Source organism: Brachycentrus maculatus, unplaced genomic scaffold (genome assembly GCF_059751285.1).
Source record: "Brachycentrus maculatus isolate JH-2025_06_01 unplaced genomic scaffold, ASM5975128v1 h1tg000470l, whole genome shotgun sequence".
In the NCBI taxonomy this organism is placed as follows: Eukaryota; Metazoa; Arthropoda; class Insecta; order Trichoptera; family Brachycentridae; genus Brachycentrus; species Brachycentrus maculatus.
The window spans coordinates 233,381-254,614 of record NW_028281217.1 but is presented as its reverse complement, the minus strand read 5'-3'; the positions used below and the strand labels follow the sequence as shown (position 1 = coordinate 254,614).

Genomic DNA, 21,234 nt, shown 5'->3' with positions numbered 1-21,234 from the left:
TATATATATATATATATATATATATGTATATATATATTTATATATATATATATATATATATATATATATATATATATATATATATATATATGTATATATATATATATATATATATATATATATATATATATATATATATATATATATATTTTATATGTGTCTTCGGCACGGGAAATCTCTGTGGGGGCGCATGATTATAATTATCAATTATGTATACAATGAAATAAATAAATAAATTTAAAAAAATAAAGAAACGTGTGCTTTTTAATTTCTTTCTTTTCCATTTAACGTGACATCCACGGCAACGCTTGGTATCCTATATGGTTAGAATTCGGGGGCTCGATGTAGTACGACGTATTGTCTCTGGTCTGGAGTTTCTCTGGACGAAATCTCTGGAAAAAGAAACAAAGAAATTTATCTATGACAAAAGATTTAACTATCTGCTATTTTAATATTAGATAAGCAAGAAATGTAATAAATAGTTTAGTTATGAAAGAGTTCAATATATTTCAATTCAATTCAATGTATTCAATAATAACTCATATCGCTCACTCCTTTCAAGAATGTCATAAATCAAAAAACTTGATTTTTCAGGAGAACGTTTTTAAAGTTTACAAATACAATACAATGTATTAAAAATAAATATCAAGCCACTTATTGAACTTTCTACTGTGCAACAGATCTTTTTAGGTAAAACCTGAAGGTTTTTTCTCCATTTGAAAAATATTTCGTATATATTTAAAAAAATAATTAAACAATACCTTTTCTTCAAAATGCAAAAACAACACTTTCTGCCCTGTAGCGGGTAAATATTAAGTTAAAAATATGCCGCTTTTGCTGGGATATAATACATATTCTGGGCATTCCGAAAACACGCACAACTGAAAATTTACAATTTTTTATTTATGACGTTCTTGAAAAGAGTGAGGGAATATACATTACAAACTAAAATTTAAAGCGTATACATTAAAAACATAAATTAAAAAGTAAACAAGAAGACTCTTGTTAAAGATGCAGAAGAATCCCGCTTGGGAATACCCCCTCAGACACATGAACAGATAAATATCCGGCGTGATATTATTTAGCATGGCGGTTGCTTTTCATACAGGCATAACCATCGGCAGGTTGGTCCTGTGTATAGGAATGTGAAACAATCTATGACAACGCTGTCTTAGGTAACTATCGGGAACATACAGACCAATGCTCCAGATAATTTCAGGATCATCCATCATACCAAGCAACAATGGATAAAAATGCGTAATCAAATACACATTCCTTCTAGTCTCTAAACTATTGTAGCCAAGCATACCCTGGAGAAACTGGGTCGGGTAGAGCCAGGGATAATAGCCGTACTCTCTCATGTAGATATACCTCAGAAACTTTTGGACTTTCTCTACCATAAGAGAGTACTTCAGCTCGTGTGGCCCCCAAATCATGGAGCCACTCTCGAGTCTACTTCGCACCAAGGAGTTATAAAGAGTTCTCAGCACGCGGGTATTTTGGAAAACCCTGGCAGTACGGAGAACAAATCTTAGCATTTTCAATGCACTACCACTGACTGCCTGTATGTGATGGTGAAATTTCAGGGTGCTCACAAACCTAACGCCCGGATCCCTAACATTCGACGCTCGCATCAGATTTTGGTTGCTCAGTTTGTAGCAATAAAATAGCAACTTGAGATCTACCAAGCTCTTTTGCCTAGTGGTTAAAATATTTTGAATTTTGTTAAGTAGATAGTGTTTTAGTATGAATATCCGACGTGATATTGATCAACATAGCGGTAGCTCTTTCTACAGGCATAACTATCGGCAGGTTGATCCTGTGTGAGTAGGAATGTGAAACAATCTATGACGACGCTGCCTTAGGTAACTATCGGGAACATACAGACCAGTGCTTTGTATGTTCTAGAAGAAGTCAAGAAGAAGAAGAATGCTATTTGAAGCTGAGGGCTGATCACCTTTCCTTCATAAATTAACGATCAAGATGATACTGCGATGATACAGTGCCCTATGCACCATTGGGGTGCAGATAAGGTGTTTGAAGTTTGAAGAAGAAGTTTACGTATATATTAATCAGTCTTGAAAAAGAAGCGGTTAGCTTTGAAACCGTTAGACATTATAATTAAGTTATAATAAAATATTTATAGTGATTTTAAAAGTAATATTTTAATTATTAATAATAAAATAGAGTAATTTGGGCCCTAGTGAAAGACGTGACACACCATCAGGGCGTTTGTGCACTACACAGAATTTTACCGTCCGGCAGTCCGGTTAGCATCATAAAACGGATGATTGGCTTGGATTGGCTTGTGCTTTTGGCCGTCTTTCTTCGGATCGGTGCGCTTGATCGGTGCGTATAAATTTGATCACGCTAAACTGTCCTAGTCGATTTTATTTTATATTATTTTTTGACATCTCATCAAAGATGAAGAAGAATATGGAAGTCTGGGCATTTACAGGACTGACGACCGTCATAGGCTGGTTTAAGTGATCACTTAACACACGTGTAACATTCACCAATTCTACCCATTATTGACAACCACACTACTCAAATTCTTGGAAGTTCTATATATATGAACCAATATGAAAATAACTCCTGTAATTGGAGATAATCTACAACATTTTGAGTGTGTCCAAATACTTGTTCACAAAATCTGGATTATCTCCAATTACATAAATTATTTTCATATTGGTTCATATATATAGAACTTCCAAGAATTTGAGTAGTGTGTTTGTCAATAATGGGTAGAATTGGTGAATGTTACACGTGTGTAAAGTGATCACTTAAACCAGCCTATGACGGTCGTCAGCCCCGTAAATGACCAGACTTCCATATTCTTCTTCATCTTTGATGAGATGTCAAAAAATAATTTGAAAATAACCCCTGTAATTGGAGATAATACAGATTTTGTGAACAAGTATTTGGACACACTCAAAATGTTGTAGATTTTATTTTTAAAAATCGGATTGCCGTACGGTGAAATTCCATGTAGTGCACAAGTGCTCATAGGGTTGGAATGAGTGATAATAATAAAAATACTACCCTACGATTTCCGGTAGCCGCGGCACAGTGTAGATATTCTTGTGTCCCAGCCTGTGTCTCTCCATGAAGGTCACCATGTCGATGGTTCCCATATTATGGGCACGCTTGGCCACCCCGGCCTTCAGTAACTGCCAACAAGTTACACAAGAAAACATTTAAAAATTTAGGTATAGAAAACTTAACCTTCCCCTCGCGGTGATATGTATTTACTACAACTCGCCTTTTAAAATCAGAATATCAATACAAAATATAATAGATACGGGCTCACAATTTTTGTATTCCTCCGTAATATAATTACGTATTACCTAAAAGTATTATAATATATTTGTCTGCCTCCGTAGTGTAACGGTCAGCATGCTCGGCTACTGTTCTGGAGGTCTCGGGTTCGATTCCCAGCGGGGGTTAAATAAATATAAGTGATTTTTTCACTCTGATATTTATTCAATACTACCCTGGACTGGTACCTGAAGCGGAGGGCTGATCACCTTTCCTTCATGTTTTAACGATCAAGGTAACACTGTGTTTATATGATGCAGTGCCCTATGCACCATTGGGATGCGGATAAGGGTTTGAAGATTATAATATAAAGGTATTCATTTGCAGCGACGGAAATAAATGATTTGCGAAAAAATTGGAGATATAATCATTAAAACACAAACGTTGCTCAGTGTGTGTGCGTGCCATGCTTTGTGTATATGTTGTGCCGTGTTGTAGCGTGTTTACTACGCCAGTAGTGCGCAGATCGTCTTACCCGGCGGTCGTGTCGTTATGCTAACTGTTGCGGCTACTAGCGATGTATTTTTTTCTCGTTTTCAGATACTTACCAGAGCCAACATTTGTCATAAATTCATATTTTTATTTAAGTTTTTTTTTTTATTAAAAATATAAATTGTATTCCAAGTTGTAACACTCCTTAACAATTCATAATAATAATAATAAAACCCTTATCCGCACCCCAATGGTGCATAGGGCACTGCTTCATATGAACACAGTGTTATCTTGATCGTTTACACACGAAGGAAAGGTGATCAGCCCTCCGCTTCAGGTACCAGTCCAGGGTTATATTGAATAAATATTACAGTGAAAAATCACTTATATTTATTTGACCCCCCTGGGAATCGAACCCGGGACCTCCAGAACGGTAGCCGAGCGTGCTGACCATTACACTACAGAGGCGGACAAAACAATTCATAGGTTTTTCAAATTTTATTTGAATTAACATAAAAAATATTTTTCTCTCGGCATGGAACGCATTATCATATTTTACATTGATTTCTATGAGAAAAAATGTTTCCTTAAAGAAGTAAGATGCTGGAACAAATTATTTATTTATTTATTTATTGAATGGCTAAAGCCTTTAACATAATACATATATACAATATCTACTATAAAAATAGCAGTTAGCAGTAAAAATAGCAGAAGTTATAGCAAATAAAAACTTATCAGCGGAAGCTAAACTGGCAGTGCACAACGGAGTCCTGGTTCCAACTCTAATGTATGGAAGTGAAACATGGAGTTGGCAAAAGAAGGATGAAAGTAGACTGAATGCAGTCGAAATGCGATCTCTAAGAAGAATGTGCGACAAAATGATGTACGATAGATGTGCGAATAGTGAAATAAGGAAGGAATGCAAAGCTGAGATAAGCACTATCGATAAAATTAAGAAAGGTGTGTTGAGATGGTTTGGACACGTGGAACGAATGAGTGACGAAAGAACGGTAAAACAAATTTATGAGGCGAATGTTAGTGGGAAAAGAAGCAGAGGAAGACCGAGAAAAACATGGCACGATCAGGTATGCCAAACACTTGAAAGTGGTCAGGTTAGGAGTCGTAACAATCGGCGGGTATGTATGAGGAGATGCATGAACGTGGAAGAGGCGAAGAATGTTTGCAAGGACAGAGTGGTGTGGCGCTCTATTCTCTCTGCCTACCCCTGCGGTGAAGCGGCGTGATGGTTAGTTAGTTAGTTAGTTAGTTACTATAAAAATCACTAACAGAGAAACAAAAAGTCTTAAACATAAAATAACAAATATATAGTAAGCACTGGTAAATATACGTCTCCTTCACACACTTTCAGCGAGCAGCGAGAGAGAGTGAAACACAACGTTCAAATTTATCCATTATAACATGGAGAAGAAATGCTGAGAAAGTACAGACTTCAAGGTGGATAACAATATATTAAATAAATCTATACTTTCAAAAGCATTGGCTAACATGTGAAGCCTCGGAATCGGAGAGAACATGGCATAGTTTGCATTATGTACAAATACTGCGAATATAGAATTTTGCCTAGTACCTCTTTGACACACGCTAAGCTTTATTTGATTTAGGAGATCAGAGCTGTCCAAAAAATTGTTAAGAATTTTATATAACACGACCAAATCAGTAATTACCCTTCTGTCACTAATATATTATGTTCATTATGAGAGGTTCCACTGTACTGCATTAACATGATTCAGTTATAACTAACTGAATCATGTGGATGAGTATCATCGTTGAACAACAAACTAGACAAAAATATCGAAATCCTTTAGTACACAACCATGATACACGATTTACACACAACGAAGGTTTGATAGTCCCAAGAATTAACAATAAATATGGGAGTCGAACACTGCAATATATCGTTCGGAACATTTTTAATTTGTTGCCGACGGATGTTAGAGGTCAAAATAAAATATGGAACAAAGGCAAAATAAAGGAATGGGTAAATGATCGAGAGTTAATTTTAGGAAAATTGTAAAATGTTTATATTCTTATTTTTTTTCTCTTTTATGTGTCTATATTAGGCTAAAATCGTTAAAAACAAAAAAATGTACTCAAAAAGAACTCTACCGACAAGACACACAAGGTGGTTTGGTGGGTCTCTGAAAAATATATTTTTTTAAATATGTTATTTGTGATTGAAATAAATGTAAACAATTTATGTTGAGTTAATAAAAAAAAATTAAAAATTCTTGCTTTCAAATACTTATTTCAATTAACCGGATCCACGCGGCTCGCATAAGCGTATGTGTTTTAACAAGACATGCCCCATACGCGGCTGACATAAGCGTTTGTGTTTTCACTTTGCTCCAAGTTTCGAACCTCAGTTCAACTTGGAGGGATTTTTTCATGGTGTGGAACATTGGATAAAATATTACGTCAATCCTCGGCTTTGTGACATCTGTTGAAATATCTGACTAATAATTTGTAACATCACAAGGATAAATAAAACAACAGATCCCTGATTTTTCTTGCGGTCGGTAATTAGTCCGCGCCATAATCATGCCCTATATCTGTCTCACTCTCGACGCTACGCATCGCCAGTGGGTAAGAGTGACACACGATGCGTGCTTTGATTTATTTATGTTACGATCTAATTTGTTTATATTACGATATATTTCAAGAATAATGTGACGCACGTGTATTATAGAGTACCAAAAAGGCACAATTTAGGAAAATAAATCGTTTCATAACTAAGTACATGATAAAAGTAATCATTTAAAAAACGGCGAAATACAGCCACGAGCGTCTCTTAGGGACAAAGTTAACGCGTTTAAAAGGTTAACATAAATTTTTTTTTAAAAAATGTTATTCTTTCGCCATGGAATGCATAATCGTATTTTACGTTGATTTCTATGAGAAAAAATGTTTCGTTTAACGAGTAAGATTCTGGCACGAATTACGCTCATTATGAGAGGTTCCACTGTACTGCATAAACATGATTCAGTTCATAACTAACTGAATCACAGATACTGGTAGATTGAATCGACTGAGAGCAAGCAGTGCATTGCACGTGTACACAAACTGCTAAGTCACGTGTGGCGGTTTGTATCACCTTGATGGCCAGTTGGTACGGGACGACGATGTCATCCCTGGCGTGGAGGATGAGGATGGCTCCGGAGTACTCGGCGATGTGCTCGTCAGAGCGGAACTCCAGCCCGTTGCTGACGACAGGATTCACGATGCTCCAGTGGAACCAGGGAAGCCAGCCGTAGATCTTAAAAAATGCATAAAAAGTATATAAAAAAAATACATAATAAGTCGTAACAATCGGCAAATATGTATGAGGAGATGCATAAGCGTGAAACAGGCGAAGGATGTTTGCAAAGACAGAGTGGTGTGGCGTTCCATTCTCTCTGCCTACCCCTGTGGGGAACCGGCGTGATGGTTAGTTAGTTAGTTAGTTAGAGAACATATTTACCTTTCCGAGAACATGGCCCTGCAGTTCCTCGTAGAAATTGTTGAAGGGGCATTCCAAAATGATGCCGTTCGGCTCGCGATCCGGAATCACCATGCCGGACTCGTGCTGCCCGTGAGCTAGCAGCGCCAGGGCGTGGTTGCCAACACCGGTGCCTTCAGAATATATTTTTTTAACTATTAATTATTACATTTTGATAATTCAACATAAATGAAGAAGAAAATTAATGTCTGGGTAAGGTAAGGTACCTTTCCTTCATGTGTTAACGATCAAGATAACACTGCGTTTATATGATGCAGTGCCCTATGCACCATTGGGGTGCGGATAAGGGTTTGAATGAATGAATGAAAATAATAAAAAAATAAAAAATAAGTACAAGTAACAAAAAAATAGAAAAGACTCAAGTAAATAAGTAGTTTTAGTTTAGTAGATGAAACGTCACATACCCAGAGAGTGTCCCCAGAAGAATACAGGCGTCGCGTTATCCTTGCGGTTGTCTTCTCCCAGTCGGGCCAAGACCCAGTTGTACACGATCATGGCGTCTTCCACCACCCCGAGCTCCGAGAGCGGCACGGGACTCGAATCCCCGTAACCTTAAATAAAAAAAAACCATCCCTTGTTATCTCTTTAAATACCTAGGATCAATTATACATACGGATGGAGGGTGCGCAGCAGATGTATCCCACAGAATAAGAGTAGGGTGGATGAAATTACGATCCAAGAAGAGGAGTTCTTTGCGATCCAAAAATGCCATGCAAATTAAGTCCTACGATGCGATGGTGGGTCTGATCTGACCCGGAAATAAATAAAATTATCGATTATGTAATAGGTAATTTGTTTACGTTGTTTTCCTTCAGTGTAATCGTTCTTCAAACATTTACCTACAAATTGAGGTAAAAACGAAAATTATCAGACCAGATTCAAATGAGTTATTTGAAAAAAAAAAACAAATAAAAGTTCAAATGTTTTTTACTGAGTATGGTCAGTTGTTCGCCACTATCACTGTCTTAAGGCGATTGTCCACTACCCGGAATTTGACCGTCCGACATTCTGGTTTTGAAAAATGAAAGTGACTACGACAGTTTAGCGTGATGGAATTTACGCGCAACGTGTTCACGCACCGATCAAGAGCACCGATCCGAAAAAAGATGGACAAAAGCACAAGCCAATCCAAGCCAATCACCGTTTTAAAACGCTAACTGACGTGCCGGACAGTAAAATTCTGTGTAATTCCGTGTAGTGGGTTTGTCCACTACACGTGTGACCTTTGTGTGACGTTTGCCGTGTCCGTCAACCTCCCCAAAACAAAAGCATACATTGTAACTGATTTATTTGTTGAAAAATACCGCGTTTTAAAACAATATGGATTCAATTACATCGTGTTTAAAACAAAGTCTAATTATTACATAAGTTTTTAATAATTACATTAATTGATTCGGCTGTCACTTTGTGGAAAAATCAATCCATTTTAATTTAAGTTTTACTCAGTAAATAACACAAATAGTGGTACTATATACTTTGTCACCCAAAAATGCCAGTCAAGCCAAAGGGAAAAGTCTACCAATCAATTGTCAGACTCGCACTCCTATACGGCTCCAAATGATGGACGATGTATAGCACTTACTCTAGGCAACTAGAATCCGCTGAAATGCAAATGCTTATATGTTCAGCGGGAGTGTGCCTTAAAGATAAAATAAAGAGTTCACTCATTCGTCAAAGCCTGGCTGTAACAGCCATCAATAGTAAGGTAGAGGAAAGGCAATTGAGATGGTATGGGCACATAGAACGAGGAGAACATGATCATATTGTAAACCAGACAATCGCCATGGATCTTCCTCGAAAGACATATAGAGGAAGACCAGAGAATTCATGGATGCTGCGAAAAGATATTTCATCCTTATAAAATTACACAATTAAAAACGTACTTCTGTAGTCAAAGGTGATGACGTGATAGTCCAACTGTTGTAGTAGTTTGTATAATTCCCTCCGATGGGCCGCACCCCTGTTGTTTGAATTACCTGAAAATAAATAAATATTATGTATGGAAGTGAAGCGTGGAGTTGGCAAAAGAAGGATGAAAGCAGACTGAATGCAGTCGAAATGCGATCCCTTAGACGAATGTGTGGCAAAACGATGTTTGATCCAGAACTTTTATTAATGTATTCTCAATATTTAAAGCATTTATTTTGTGGTTAATAATTTTTACTTATTAATTTTTTTACAAAAATGTTAATAATATTAGTATATAACCACTCACCGAGATTTTTTGTCTACCGGATTCGAGACGTACCCGTCTCTTCGTCAGGACAATCACTAACACAGCACTTTGTTAAGGTACTTATGGAAAATTATTTTGAAATGATTTTTTCAATATTTCAATATTTAGAATGTGTTTTTATTTATTGATTTGGCGTTCAATTTGTAGAACTCCATTTTAATTAATGTATTAATTTTAAATCAAACACATATTTTTTGAGTCTACTAAGTTGTATTTTATTAACAAAAACACATAAAAAATTATATTGTGACAATTGTTTCGCCTTGTAAGGGCATTATCAAACGAATGTGAAGATCAAATGGACTGCGGTCCTTATGTAGCTATACAATTCTAAGTGACAGTTTTAACACGTGCAGCAATAATTTATGGGAGACAACAGTAGCTAATGGGGGACGTAGGTATGTACCCTTATATTTATTTTCTGGGAAAGGAAGAATTTTTTGACATGGCCATATTTGGGAGAATTAATATTTTAAAGCTTAATACAATTGTTGGTAATATTATTTTTAAGAATTTATATATGTAGATGTAATTATTAGTTTATCAATAAAGCATCAAGCAAGCGTTTACATAGAGAGAGATGATGTACAGTAATAGTCTATTTAAATATGTTTGGCAGTAGTGAAGTAAGGTTGGTTTGTTCATTAGGTAGTGGGGGATGTAGTATTTAGAATCTGTCCAAATACTTGTGCTCAAATCTGGATTATGTACAATTATAGGAATTATTTTTCATACATATATATTTTTTAAATAAAATGAAAAATAACTCCTATAATTGGAGTTAATCCTGATTTGTGAACAAGTATTTGGGCACATTCAAAATATTGTATACTTATTCTTTCTGTTTCTTTTGTCCGCCTCCGTAGTGTAATGGTTAGCACGCTCGGCTACCACTCTGAAGGTCCCAGGTTTGATTCCCAGGGGGTAAAATAAAAGTTATTTTTTCAGTCTAATATTTATTCGATATTACCCTGGACCGGTACCCGAAGCAGAGTGCTAATCACCTTTCCTTCATGTGTTAACGATTAAGTTAACACTGCGTTTATATGATGCAGTGCCCTATGCACCATTGGGATGGGGACAAGGGATTGAAGAAAGTAAATAGGCATATAAAAAAAACATAAGGTAAGAAGCATGTTTCATTCATTCAAACCCTTATCTGCACCCCAATGGCGCATAGGGCACTGTATTATATAAACACAGTGTTATCTTGATCGTTAACACACAAAGGTAAGGTGATCAGCCTTCCGCTTCAGGTACCAGTCCAGGGTAATATTGAATAAATATTAGAGTGAAAAAATCCCTTCTAGCAGCATGTTTTAGTATACAAGCAAAACTCTCCTTATCATTCATCAAGTAAAGAAGCAAGTTGAAAGGATAAAAATGAGAAAATATTTCAGTTTTATTTGCTACAACTGATATCAGTACACCATTTGCTCTGTTCCCAACATTCTGTTACAAAATTCAGATTAAACGGAATAAAAAGTTGATATCTCACCGTGTAGATATATGATGACGGGTCTGTCACCCCGACAAAGCAGACTGTCAAATACGGTGTCCTTATCTCCGCCGTTATCCCCAAGGAACTCCCTCAATCCGGACCAATCCTTGTACATGGATGGCAAAATGTGCCAGACACCTGGAACAATGTACCAATATAATATCACATATTTATTTTTTTTGAACTGTAGTGCATGTTGGTCTTCGGGTCGATCAAAAATCGCATGTGTTAGACAATTTGTGTTGTTTTGAGTGTGTAAATGGTGCTATGGTGGTGAAGGGTGGTATTGTTTGCATGCTGTGTTAGTGATTGTCCTGACGAAGAGACGGGTACGTCTCCAAACCGGTAGACATAAAAATCTCCGTGAGTGGTTATATACTAATATTATTAACATTTTTGTAAAAAAATAAATAAGTAAAAATGACTAACCACAAAGTAAATGTTTTAAATATGAATAATATTGAGAATAATATAATTTCAATTCATTTAATAAATAATTAATATATAAAGCTTACATTTAAGGCAAATACAAAATAAAAATAAAATGAACTTTAGAATCTTGATTGATTTTTTTATATTCTCAATTGATTTCAGAATTTTTCATATTGCGGCCATGTCTGGAACGCATCTCCCGCAATCAGTGGGGACCAACCTGTATATATATTTTTTAAATAACTCCTAAGTGGAAAACTCCAGATTTGCCACAAGGATTTGGACAGGCTCAAAATGTTATAAATTGGATCATTTTAGAAATCCGTTTCAAGGACAATTCTTTGTACTAATAGTAGCCTGTCTGGATGGAATGTCCCGCGGAACGGCAACACTTGAGCGTGCAGATACATCGGGCGATGATCACTTACCTAGCGCTAGCTTCTGCTGGTTGACCTTTGACCAGCTCTCAATGTAGAAGTTCCTCACTCCCACCATTCCCAGGCTCTCCGGTTTAGAGAGCTGCCGACTTCTCGGCCATTGGACTGCAAAAAAAGTCCAAGCTGATCATTTAGTCTTCTTCTTTTTCTTTCCATGTTCGCTCCCTAGGTGGACCATATGGCCAACACGAGACGTCTCCAAGTCACTCTGTCACGCGCCATCTCCTTGGCTTCCTCCCAGGTCAGTCCGGCGTCTCGAAGTTCCGCTGAGTATAGTCGGTGAATGGTCGTCAGCGGCCTTCCGGGGCGCCGGAATCCTCGGGGTTGGAAGAAGAGACATGAGATCATTTAGTACACGTATATTATAAGTCTCTCAACTTGAGATAAATTTTTTTATTAATTTTTGTTTTATTTTTTTAATTTTAATTATTTATTTCAAAGAAACATACATTTCTTTTACTATATCGCTCACTCCTTTCAATAATGTCACAAATCAAAAAACTTGATTTTTCAGGAGAACGTTTTAAAAGTTTTAAAATATAATACAATGTATTAAAAATAAATATCATGCCACTTATTGAACTTTTTACTGTACAACAGATCTTTTTAGGTAAAACCTGAAAAATTTTTATTCATTCAAATAATATTAAGTATATTTAAAAAATAATTAAACAATACCTTTTCTTCAAAATGCAAAAACAAAACTTTCTGCCCTGTAGCGGGTAAATAATATAAAAATATGCCTCTTTTACTGGGTTATAGTAGATTTTCTGGGCATTCCGAAAACATGCACAACTGAAAATTGACGATTTTTTATTTATGACGTTCTTGAAAGGAGTGAGTGATGTCCCTTCTTCCAAGACCGCTGACGACCATTCACCGACTATACTCAGCGAAACTTCGGGATGCCGGACTGACCAAGGAGATGGCGCGTGACAGAGTGAGATAGGTGGTAGGTAGAGAGAATAGAACGCGACACCACTCTGTCTTTGCAAACATTCTTTGCTTCTTCCATGTTCATGCATTTCCTCATACCCGATGATTATTCCGACTCCTGACCCGGCCGCTTTCAAGTAATTGACATACTTGATTGTGCCAAGTTTTCTCGGTCTTCCTCTGCTCCTTTTTCCAATTACATTCGCCTCATAAATTTGTTTTACCAATCTTTCCTCACCCACTCGTTCAACATGTCCAAAATATCTCAACACACCTTTCTTAATTAACCCGATCCACGCGGCTCGCATAACCGTATGTGTTTTCAGAAAACATTCCCTGTACGCGGCTGACATAACCGTTTGTGTTTTTACTTTACTCCAAGTTTCGAACCTCAGTTCAACTTGGAGGGATTTTTTCATGGTGTTGAACTTTGGATAAAATAATACGTCAATCCTTGGCCTTATGACATCTGTTGACTTATCTGACTAATAATTTGTAATATCACAAGGATAAATAAAAGAACAGATCCCTGATTTTTCTTGCGGTCGGTAATTAGTCCGCGCCATAATCATGCCCTATATCTGTCTCACTCTCGACGCTACGCATCGCCAGTGGGTAAAAGTGACACACGATGCGCGCTTTGATTTATTTATGTTACGATCTTATTTGTTTATATTACGATATATTTCAAGAATAATGTGACACGAGTGTATTATAGAGTACCAAAAAGGCACAATGAATCCCATTGAACGTTTTTGCTTAGGAAAATAAATCGTTTCTTAACTAAATACATGATAAAAGTAATCATTTAAAAAACGGCGAAATACCGCCGCGCCTGGTTGTCTCTCAGGAACAAAGTGAACGCGGTTAAAAGGTTAAGTAGATACTTACGGAAATCTAGAAATACGAAGAACCTCTGCATCTTTGGAGAGAATCTGAATATGAGGGGCAGGACTCCAAACAGGAACACCATCACAGACAACCCCATGTGTAGCGTTTGAATGCATGCTCTGAAATTGCAAAATATATATATATATATATATATATATATATATATATATATATATATATATATATATATATATATATATATATATATATATATATATATATAGTATAAAATAAATATTTTGAAGAAAAAAAAGTAACATTTACAACATTTTGAGTGTGTCCAAATACTTGTTCTAGTGTGGTTGTCAAAAATGGGTAGAATTGGTGAATGTTACACGTGTGTAAAGTGATCACTTAAACCAGCCTATGACGGTCGTCAGCCCCGTAAATGCCCAGACTTCCATATTCTTCTTCATCTTTGATGAGATGTCAAAAAATTATATAAAAGTAACATTCACCAATACTACCTATGATTGACAACCACACTATTCAAATTCTTGGAACTTCTAAATACATTGATCAATCTCATGACACAGTACATATGAGTTCACAGCAGCCATCTATGTTAGAATGAGAAAAGCTTTTATTCAGCGGAGACCATTTTATTTTACAACATTTTGAGTGTGTCCGAATACTTGTTCACGAATCTGGATTATCTCCAGTTATATTAAAGGAGTTATTTTTTCATATTATTTTTTGATATCTCATCAAAGATAATTTTTTTTATAGATTTGGAGTTTAATTTTTAGAACTCCATTTCAATTTATGTATTAAATTTTAAATCAAACACTGATTTTTTGAGTCTACTAAGTTGTATTTTATTGCTAAAAAACTCATATAAATCAATTTTGTAACAATTGTTTCGCCTAGTTATGGCATTTTGAAATGAATGTCATTTGTTTGAAAATGCCATAACTAGGCAAAACAATTGTCATAAAATATATTTTTGTGTTTTTAAACAATAAAATACAACTTAGTAGACTCAAAAAATCAGTGTTTGATTTAACATTCAATACATAAATGGAAACTCTTTTATTTGTATGCAAGATCCGAACCCTGGATTATCTTTACATACTGAGAAATTTTTGAAACAGGTCAGGGGAGCGTATGCATCTCTTCATTTGTTCTCACTGGGAATCGAACTCGGAGCCTCCACAACATTAGCCAAACGCGCTAAGCAGGCAGACGCCATATACCATTTTGAGCATATAAAGAAAAAGTTTATAAGAATAAAACCCTTATCCGCACCCCAATGGTGCATAGGGCACTGCGTCATATAAACGCAGTGTTATCTTGATCGTTTACACATGAAGGAAAGGTGATCAGCCCTCCGCTTCAGGTACTAGTCCAGGGTAATATTGAATAAATATGACAGTGAAAAAATCATTTATATTTATTTTACCCCCTTTGGGAATCGAACCCGGGACCTCCAGGACGGTAGCCGAGCGTGCTGACCATTACACTACGGAGGCGGACACAAAAGAAAAAGTTTAAAGAATAAAAAATAAACTTACACATTTGACGAGTATAAACCTAAAACTAGACTGATGAAGAAAAAAAATCCTTTAAATTTAAACAAAATCATTATTGAAACTAGGATCCCGTACTACAGAAATGTAATTAAAAATATATATCTTATAAGAGAGTTTATTCACACATCCTGTTGTCAAATCAAAGGGTATGAACTTAATGTTAACCCTTTGCGCTGTAAAATCAGCTTTTTGCAAATCTAACCAGTTAACTACTTCATTCTCGTGTTTTTTTTTTTTTTAAAACATTTTCATAAAACATTAACAACATTTTGTAAAAGTAAAAAACCCTTATTCGCATCCCAATGATGCATAGGGCACTGCGTCATACAAACGCAGTGTATTCTTGATCGTTTACACATGAAGGAATGGTGATCAGCCCTCCGCTTCAGATACCAGTCCAGGGTAATATTGAATAAATATTGCAGTGAAAAAATCACTTATATTTATTTGACCCCCCCTGGGAATAGAACCCGGAACCTCCAGAACGGTAGCCGAGCGTGCTGACCATTACACTACGGAGGCGGACAGACATGACTACAAGATTTTGAGTGTGTCCAAATACTTGTTCACAAATCTGGATTATCTTCAATTATGGGATAAAATTTACATTTTATTTTTTCACATCTCATCAAAGATGAAGACGAATATGGAAGTCTGGCCATTTACGGGGCTGACGACCTATGACCTATGTCCCATCACTTAAACCAGCCTATGACGGTCGTCAGCCCCGTAAATACCCAGACTTCCATATTCTTTTTCATCTTTGATGAGATGTCAAAATATTATATAAAAAAACATAACTAAATTATAGGTTTTTTTTTTAAAAAGATAATTATTTGTGTTTTTATTATTTACAAAAATACTTCAATTTTATACTATTTCTGTAAGCCTTGGCGGGTCATTAATAGAAATAGTCCTGTCATAGACTGGTTAGGAAATCACTTTACACTTGTGTAACATTCACCATTCTACCCATGATTGACAACCGCGCTACTCAAATTTTCTCTGCTAAATAAAAGCTTTTTTCAATCCAACATGGATGGCTGTTGTGAACTATGTAATATGTACTGTGTTATGAGATTGATCAACATATCTAGCAGTTCTGAAAAACTGTCTTTGTAGATTTTTGGGGCCAGCTCTCCTCGTTTCTTCTATCATGGGTAACGTCACCTAGGCCATGCTTTCGAATCATGTTATCTTTCTGCAGCATCCATGAATTCTGTCTTACTCTAGGTGTCTTTCGAGGAAGATCCACGGGGATGGCCTGGTTTATAATATGATCAGGTTCTCTGCGTCCTATGTGTCCATACCATCTCAATTGCCTTTTCTCTACCTTACTATTGATGCCTGTTACAGCCAGACTTCCGCGAATGTGTGAACTGTTTATTTTGTCTCTAAGGGACAATCCGGCTGACCATCTAAATTACACACTAGAAAACCGCGTGTAGTAAAAAGTTATTTTATTTTCCAAGTATATTTAGGTATGAACGGATTAAGTAATAATCATTATCATTAATTACGCTACCATTATCTCACTGATAGCCCAAAGTCCACTTGTAAGTTTGTGATTAAACAATTCTATAATAAAAACAAATATAAAAAAATACTAGATAAACAAATCATCTATTTATATTTATTATTCATCTAGTGTCGCCTCCGTAGTGTAATGGTCAGCACGCTCGGCTACCGTTCTTGAGGTCCCGGGTTCGATTCCCAAGAGGGGTAAAATAAATATAAGTGATTTTTTCACTGTCATATTTATTCAATATTACCCTGGACTGGTACCTGAAGCGGAGGGCTGATCACCTTTCCTTCATGTGTAAACGATCAAGATAACACTGCGTTTATATGACGCAGTGCCCTATGCACCACTGGGGTGCGGATAAGGGTTTTATTATTATTATTATTATTCATCTAATCAAAAAAATACAAATAAAACCAGTGTTGATATTATTTGATATCGAGGAATTATTGATATATAACTCCTTAGTGTAAATAGGTGCCTGAGGCGAATACTGGGTACAAAGTGGTATGACTTCGTCAGGAATGACGATGTGAGGAGAAGAACTCAACAGCCCCTCATACTGGAAGTCCTGAAGAGGAGATGGTGGACATGGTTGGGACATGTCCTTAGAATGCCACCTGAGAGCATCAACCCCTAGTGTCTCTTCTTCCAACCCCGAGGATTCCGGCGCCCCGGAAGGCCGCTGACGACCATTCACCGACTATACTCAGCGGAACTTTAAGACGCCTAACTGACCTGGGAGGAAGCCAAGGAGATGGCGCGTGACAAAGTGACTTGGAGACGTCTCGTGTTGGCCATATGCTCCACCTAGGGAGCAAACATGGAAAGAAGAAGAAGAAGAAGTGAAAAACCCAGATTTTCAAAAACCAGTTTTTGGACACTGTTGCGGCCACTTGTGATTAGAATACTGAGGGTCGGGCGGCAGACTGCCAGAGTATAATTAAGGTCCTTTTCTATACTGTTGGTAGAGAGCGGAAGACGCTTGCGAGCGTTCTATTTGCTTACTTTAGGTAGAGCGCGAGAGACGCCCGCAAACATTGTACAGATGGGAGTTGGGTGTTGCGGCTACTTGTGATTAGTATACTGAGGGTCGGGCGGCAGACTGCCAGAGTATAATTAGGGTCCTTTTCCACACTGTTGGTAGAGAGCGGGAGACGTTTGCAAGCATTCTATTTGCTTACTTTAGGTAGAGCGCGAGAGACGCCCGCAAACATTGTACAGATGGGAATTGGGTGTTGCGGCTACTTGTGATTAGTATACTGAGGGTCGGGCGGCAGACTGCCAGAGTATAATTAGGGTCCTTTTCCACACTGTTGGTAGAGAGCGGGAGACGTTTGCAAGCATTCTATTTGCTTACTTTAGGTAGAGCGCGAGAGACGCCTGCAAACATTGTACAGATGGGAATTGGGTGTTGCGGCTACTTGTGATTAGTATACTGAGGGTCGGGCGGCAGACTGCCAGAGTATAATTAGGGTCCTTTTCCATACTGTCAGTAGAGAGCGGGAGACGCTTGCGAGCGTTCTATTTGCTTACTTTAGGTAGAGCGCGAGAGACGCCCGCAAACATTGTACAGATGGGAATTGGGTGTTGCGGCTACTTGTGATTAGTATACTGAGGGTCGGGCGGCAGACTGCCAGAGTATAATTAGGGTCCTTTTCCACACTGTTGGTAGAGAGCGGGAGACGTTTGCAAGCATTCTATTTGCTTACTTTAGGTAGAGCGCGAGAGACGCCTGCAAACATTGTACAGATGGGAATTGGGTGTTGCGGCTACTTGTGATTAGTATACTGAGGGTCGGGCGGCAGACTGCCAGAGTATAATTAGGGTCCTTTTCCATACTGTCAGTAGAGAGCGGGAGACGCTTGCGAGCGTTCTATTTGCTTACTTTAGGTAGAGCGCGAGAGACGCCCGCAAACATTGTACAGATGGGAATTGGGTGTTGCGGCTACTTGTGATTAGTATACTGAGGGTCGGGCGGCAGACTGCCAGAGTATAATTAGGGTCCTTTTCCACACTGTTGGTAGAGAGCGGGAGACGTTTGCAAGCATTCTATTTGCTTACTTTAGGTAGAGCGCGAGAGACGCCCGCAAACATTGTACAGATGGGAGTTGGGTGTTGCGGCTACTTGTGATTAGTATACTGAGGGTCGGGCGGCAGACTGCCAGAGCATAATTAGGGTCGGGGTTGATGAACAAAACCACCCGACAACAATGTGTTGAGATAAATTGTTTACCTATTAAAAAGTGCCTGGCTTATGGTGTAAAACATTCTGAAGTCCTTGTATTGCGAAGATTAGCGAAATTCTGCAACAAATAAAATATATGATTATTTCATAAGATTCGGCAGTTACTTTGCGGTAATATCTATCCATTTTTAATTTAACTACACTTGGTAAATTGCACTATATCTTAAAATTAATTTTTAATTTATTATTAGATTAAAACCAATATTTTTAGCTTTTTCCACTTTTTTATTTGACCAGCGACCGGGTTTCGTCGTTACCGACATCATCAGACTGGTCGACATCATCAGACATCACCAGTCTGATGATGTCGGTAACAACGAAACCCGGTCGCTGGTCAAATAAAAAAGTGGAAAAAGCTAAAAATATTGGTTTTAATCTAATAATAAATTAAAAATGCAATTCCATCACGAAGTGTCAGTGGATAATATAAATCTATTAAAATTAATTGCAACACACCTTTCTTAATTTTATCAATAATGCCAGCCTTGCATTTTTTCCTCATATCACCATTCGAACATGATAACATCTGTACTGGTTACAAATAACTTCTCCTGCCGCTTCTCCGCAGGGGTAGACAGAGAGAATAGAACGCCACACTACTCTGTCTGCAAACATTCTTCACCGCTCCCAAGTTCAAGCTCCTCATACATGCCCGCCTATTATTTCAACTCCTAACCTGACCCCTCTCAAATATTTGATGTACCTGATCATGCCAAGTTTTCCTCGGTCATCCTCTGTTCTTTTTCTCAACTACATTCGCCTCATAAATTCGTTCTACCACTCTTTCTTCACTCATTCGTACCAAATATCCAAACCATCTCAACACACCTTTCTTAATTTTATCGATAACGCTTACCTCAGCTTTGCATTACTTCCTTATTTCACCATTCGACCATCTATCATACATCATTTTGCCGCACATTCATCTGAGAGATCGCATTTCGACTGAATTCAGTCTACTTTCATCCTTCTTTTGCCAACTCTTCTCCACGCTTTACTTCCATATGTAAGGGTTGGAACCAGGACTCTTTTGTTTACTGTTAGTTAAGCTTATACGCTGATAGGCTTTTATTTTATGTAAATGATTTTAGTGCACCATTCATTCTGTACCCAGCATTCAATCTCCTTTCTATATCTTTATCAATCTTTTGATCCCTAGAAAACATACTCCTCAATTATACATAATTATTTACCTGTCCCATAAATTCCCTGTTTCCTACCATTTTACACTCATATATACATTCGTTTCTTTAAAAAACTATGGCTTTGAATAAAATTAAAAGTAATACTACCTTATTATAAATAAATTCGTAATATTTACATCTTTGTTGTTGGTTGAATGACTGCTAAAATTATAAATAACACGTTTAAAGTATAATTTTAAGATTATATAAGAAGAACCATCAATTATACTTCAATACACGCTAACATTTGATCCAAAATACTAATTATTTCTCAATGAGATATTTAATTCAACTGTAATCGGGTAAGGATAATTATTTACAATTATTAGTTTGTTATTTACAATATTTTATACCTGTCTCTCCTAAGTATTGTTAATTTGAAAGTCTTGATATAAATTAAGTACTAAGCATATTCTATATTAAAGCAAGTTATTATGAAATTGATTATTTTTCTGTATCAAATTCAAACTGAATAGGCTGACGAAACGTCATAAACAAAAAACAATTTAACTGTCAGCTGTCAATTTTTTTATTTATCATAGAAGATAATATATATTTGGGTACTTACTTCGTGGCTATTTACTTTAATATAAATGGGGATAGTTGTTTTAGATATTTTTTATAATTGGACATTTTCAGTAAATGAAAGTTTGAATGCCAAAATTTAACAAACTTGATATACCTTAACCAAATTTTGTTCTTCCTTTGTTTTTGTAAAAGTGAGGGGACTATCGTGCAGGCAGAACGGTGTCACCTGGTAAATGCAGGCGCATGTCAGGGATTCATTAATTTGAATATGTAAGGAACAACAAGATTCTGAAAAGTGTAAATGCTTAATCTAATAAAACATCAATCAAAATAGATAAGCCATTGTACAATATACCCAGAACTGCTTCTTACGATTGCTGAAGACATGTGCGAAGGCACAAACTAGAGAGAATAACCCCGTCGGACCAAATTATCTCCGACAAGCATTGTAGCGGGTATGTCGAGTTGAAGAGACGAGCGGAAGATAGAGAAGGGTGGAGATTGACCACGAAAAAAGCAT

General features: G+C 36.9%; 1 protein-coding gene across 3 annotated transcripts; it reads right to left on the bottom strand.

Moving 5' to 3' along the window:
• Positions 1-261: 261 nt before the first annotated feature.
• Positions 262-20,721, bottom strand: LOC148302245 (lysophosphatidylserine lipase ABHD12). Of its 3 annotated transcripts, XM_088271907.1 has the most exons (12): positions 20,540-20,689; positions 20,295-20,348; positions 18,991-19,060; positions 13,701-13,819; positions 11,865-11,978; positions 11,002-11,142; positions 9,151-9,243; positions 7,672-7,818; positions 7,229-7,380; positions 6,863-7,024; positions 3,043-3,170; positions 262-392 (listed from the first exon to the last, which is right to left on the bottom strand). In XM_088271907.1, exons 3-12 carry the CDS (start codon positions 19,023-19,025, stop codon positions 317-319), a joined length of 1,167 nt encoding a protein of 388 aa, XP_088128033.1. In that variant the 5' UTR covers positions 19,026-19,060; positions 20,295-20,348; positions 20,540-20,689; the 3' UTR covers positions 262-316. The 3 variants fall into 3 exon arrangements, with proteins under 3 accessions (XP_088128033.1, XP_088128031.1, XP_088128032.1); XM_088271905.1 differs by lacking the exon at positions 20,295-20,348 and having other exon boundaries at positions 20,540-20,721; XM_088271906.1 differs by lacking the exons at positions 18,991-19,060; positions 20,295-20,348; positions 20,540-20,689 and adding an exon at positions 15,215-15,391.
• Between the last annotated feature and the right edge of the window lie 513 nt (positions 20,722-21,234).

Excerpts from the sequence above, each read along its gene's own strand:
- LOC148302245 (XM_088271906.1), bottom strand. The coding sequence starts at position 15,285 with ATGATTTTGTTTAAATTTAAAGGATTTTTTTTCTTCATCAGTCTAGTT. Across the intron at positions 13,820-15,214 it reads GGTTTATACTCGTCAAATGT|AGCATGCATTCAAACGCTAC; the intron begins GTAAGTTTATTT and ends TTGCAATTTCAG. Across the intron at positions 3,171-6,862 it reads CGTACCAACTGGCCATCAAG|TTACTGAAGGCCGGGGTGGC; the intron begins GTGATACAAACC and ends ACTTGTTGGCAG.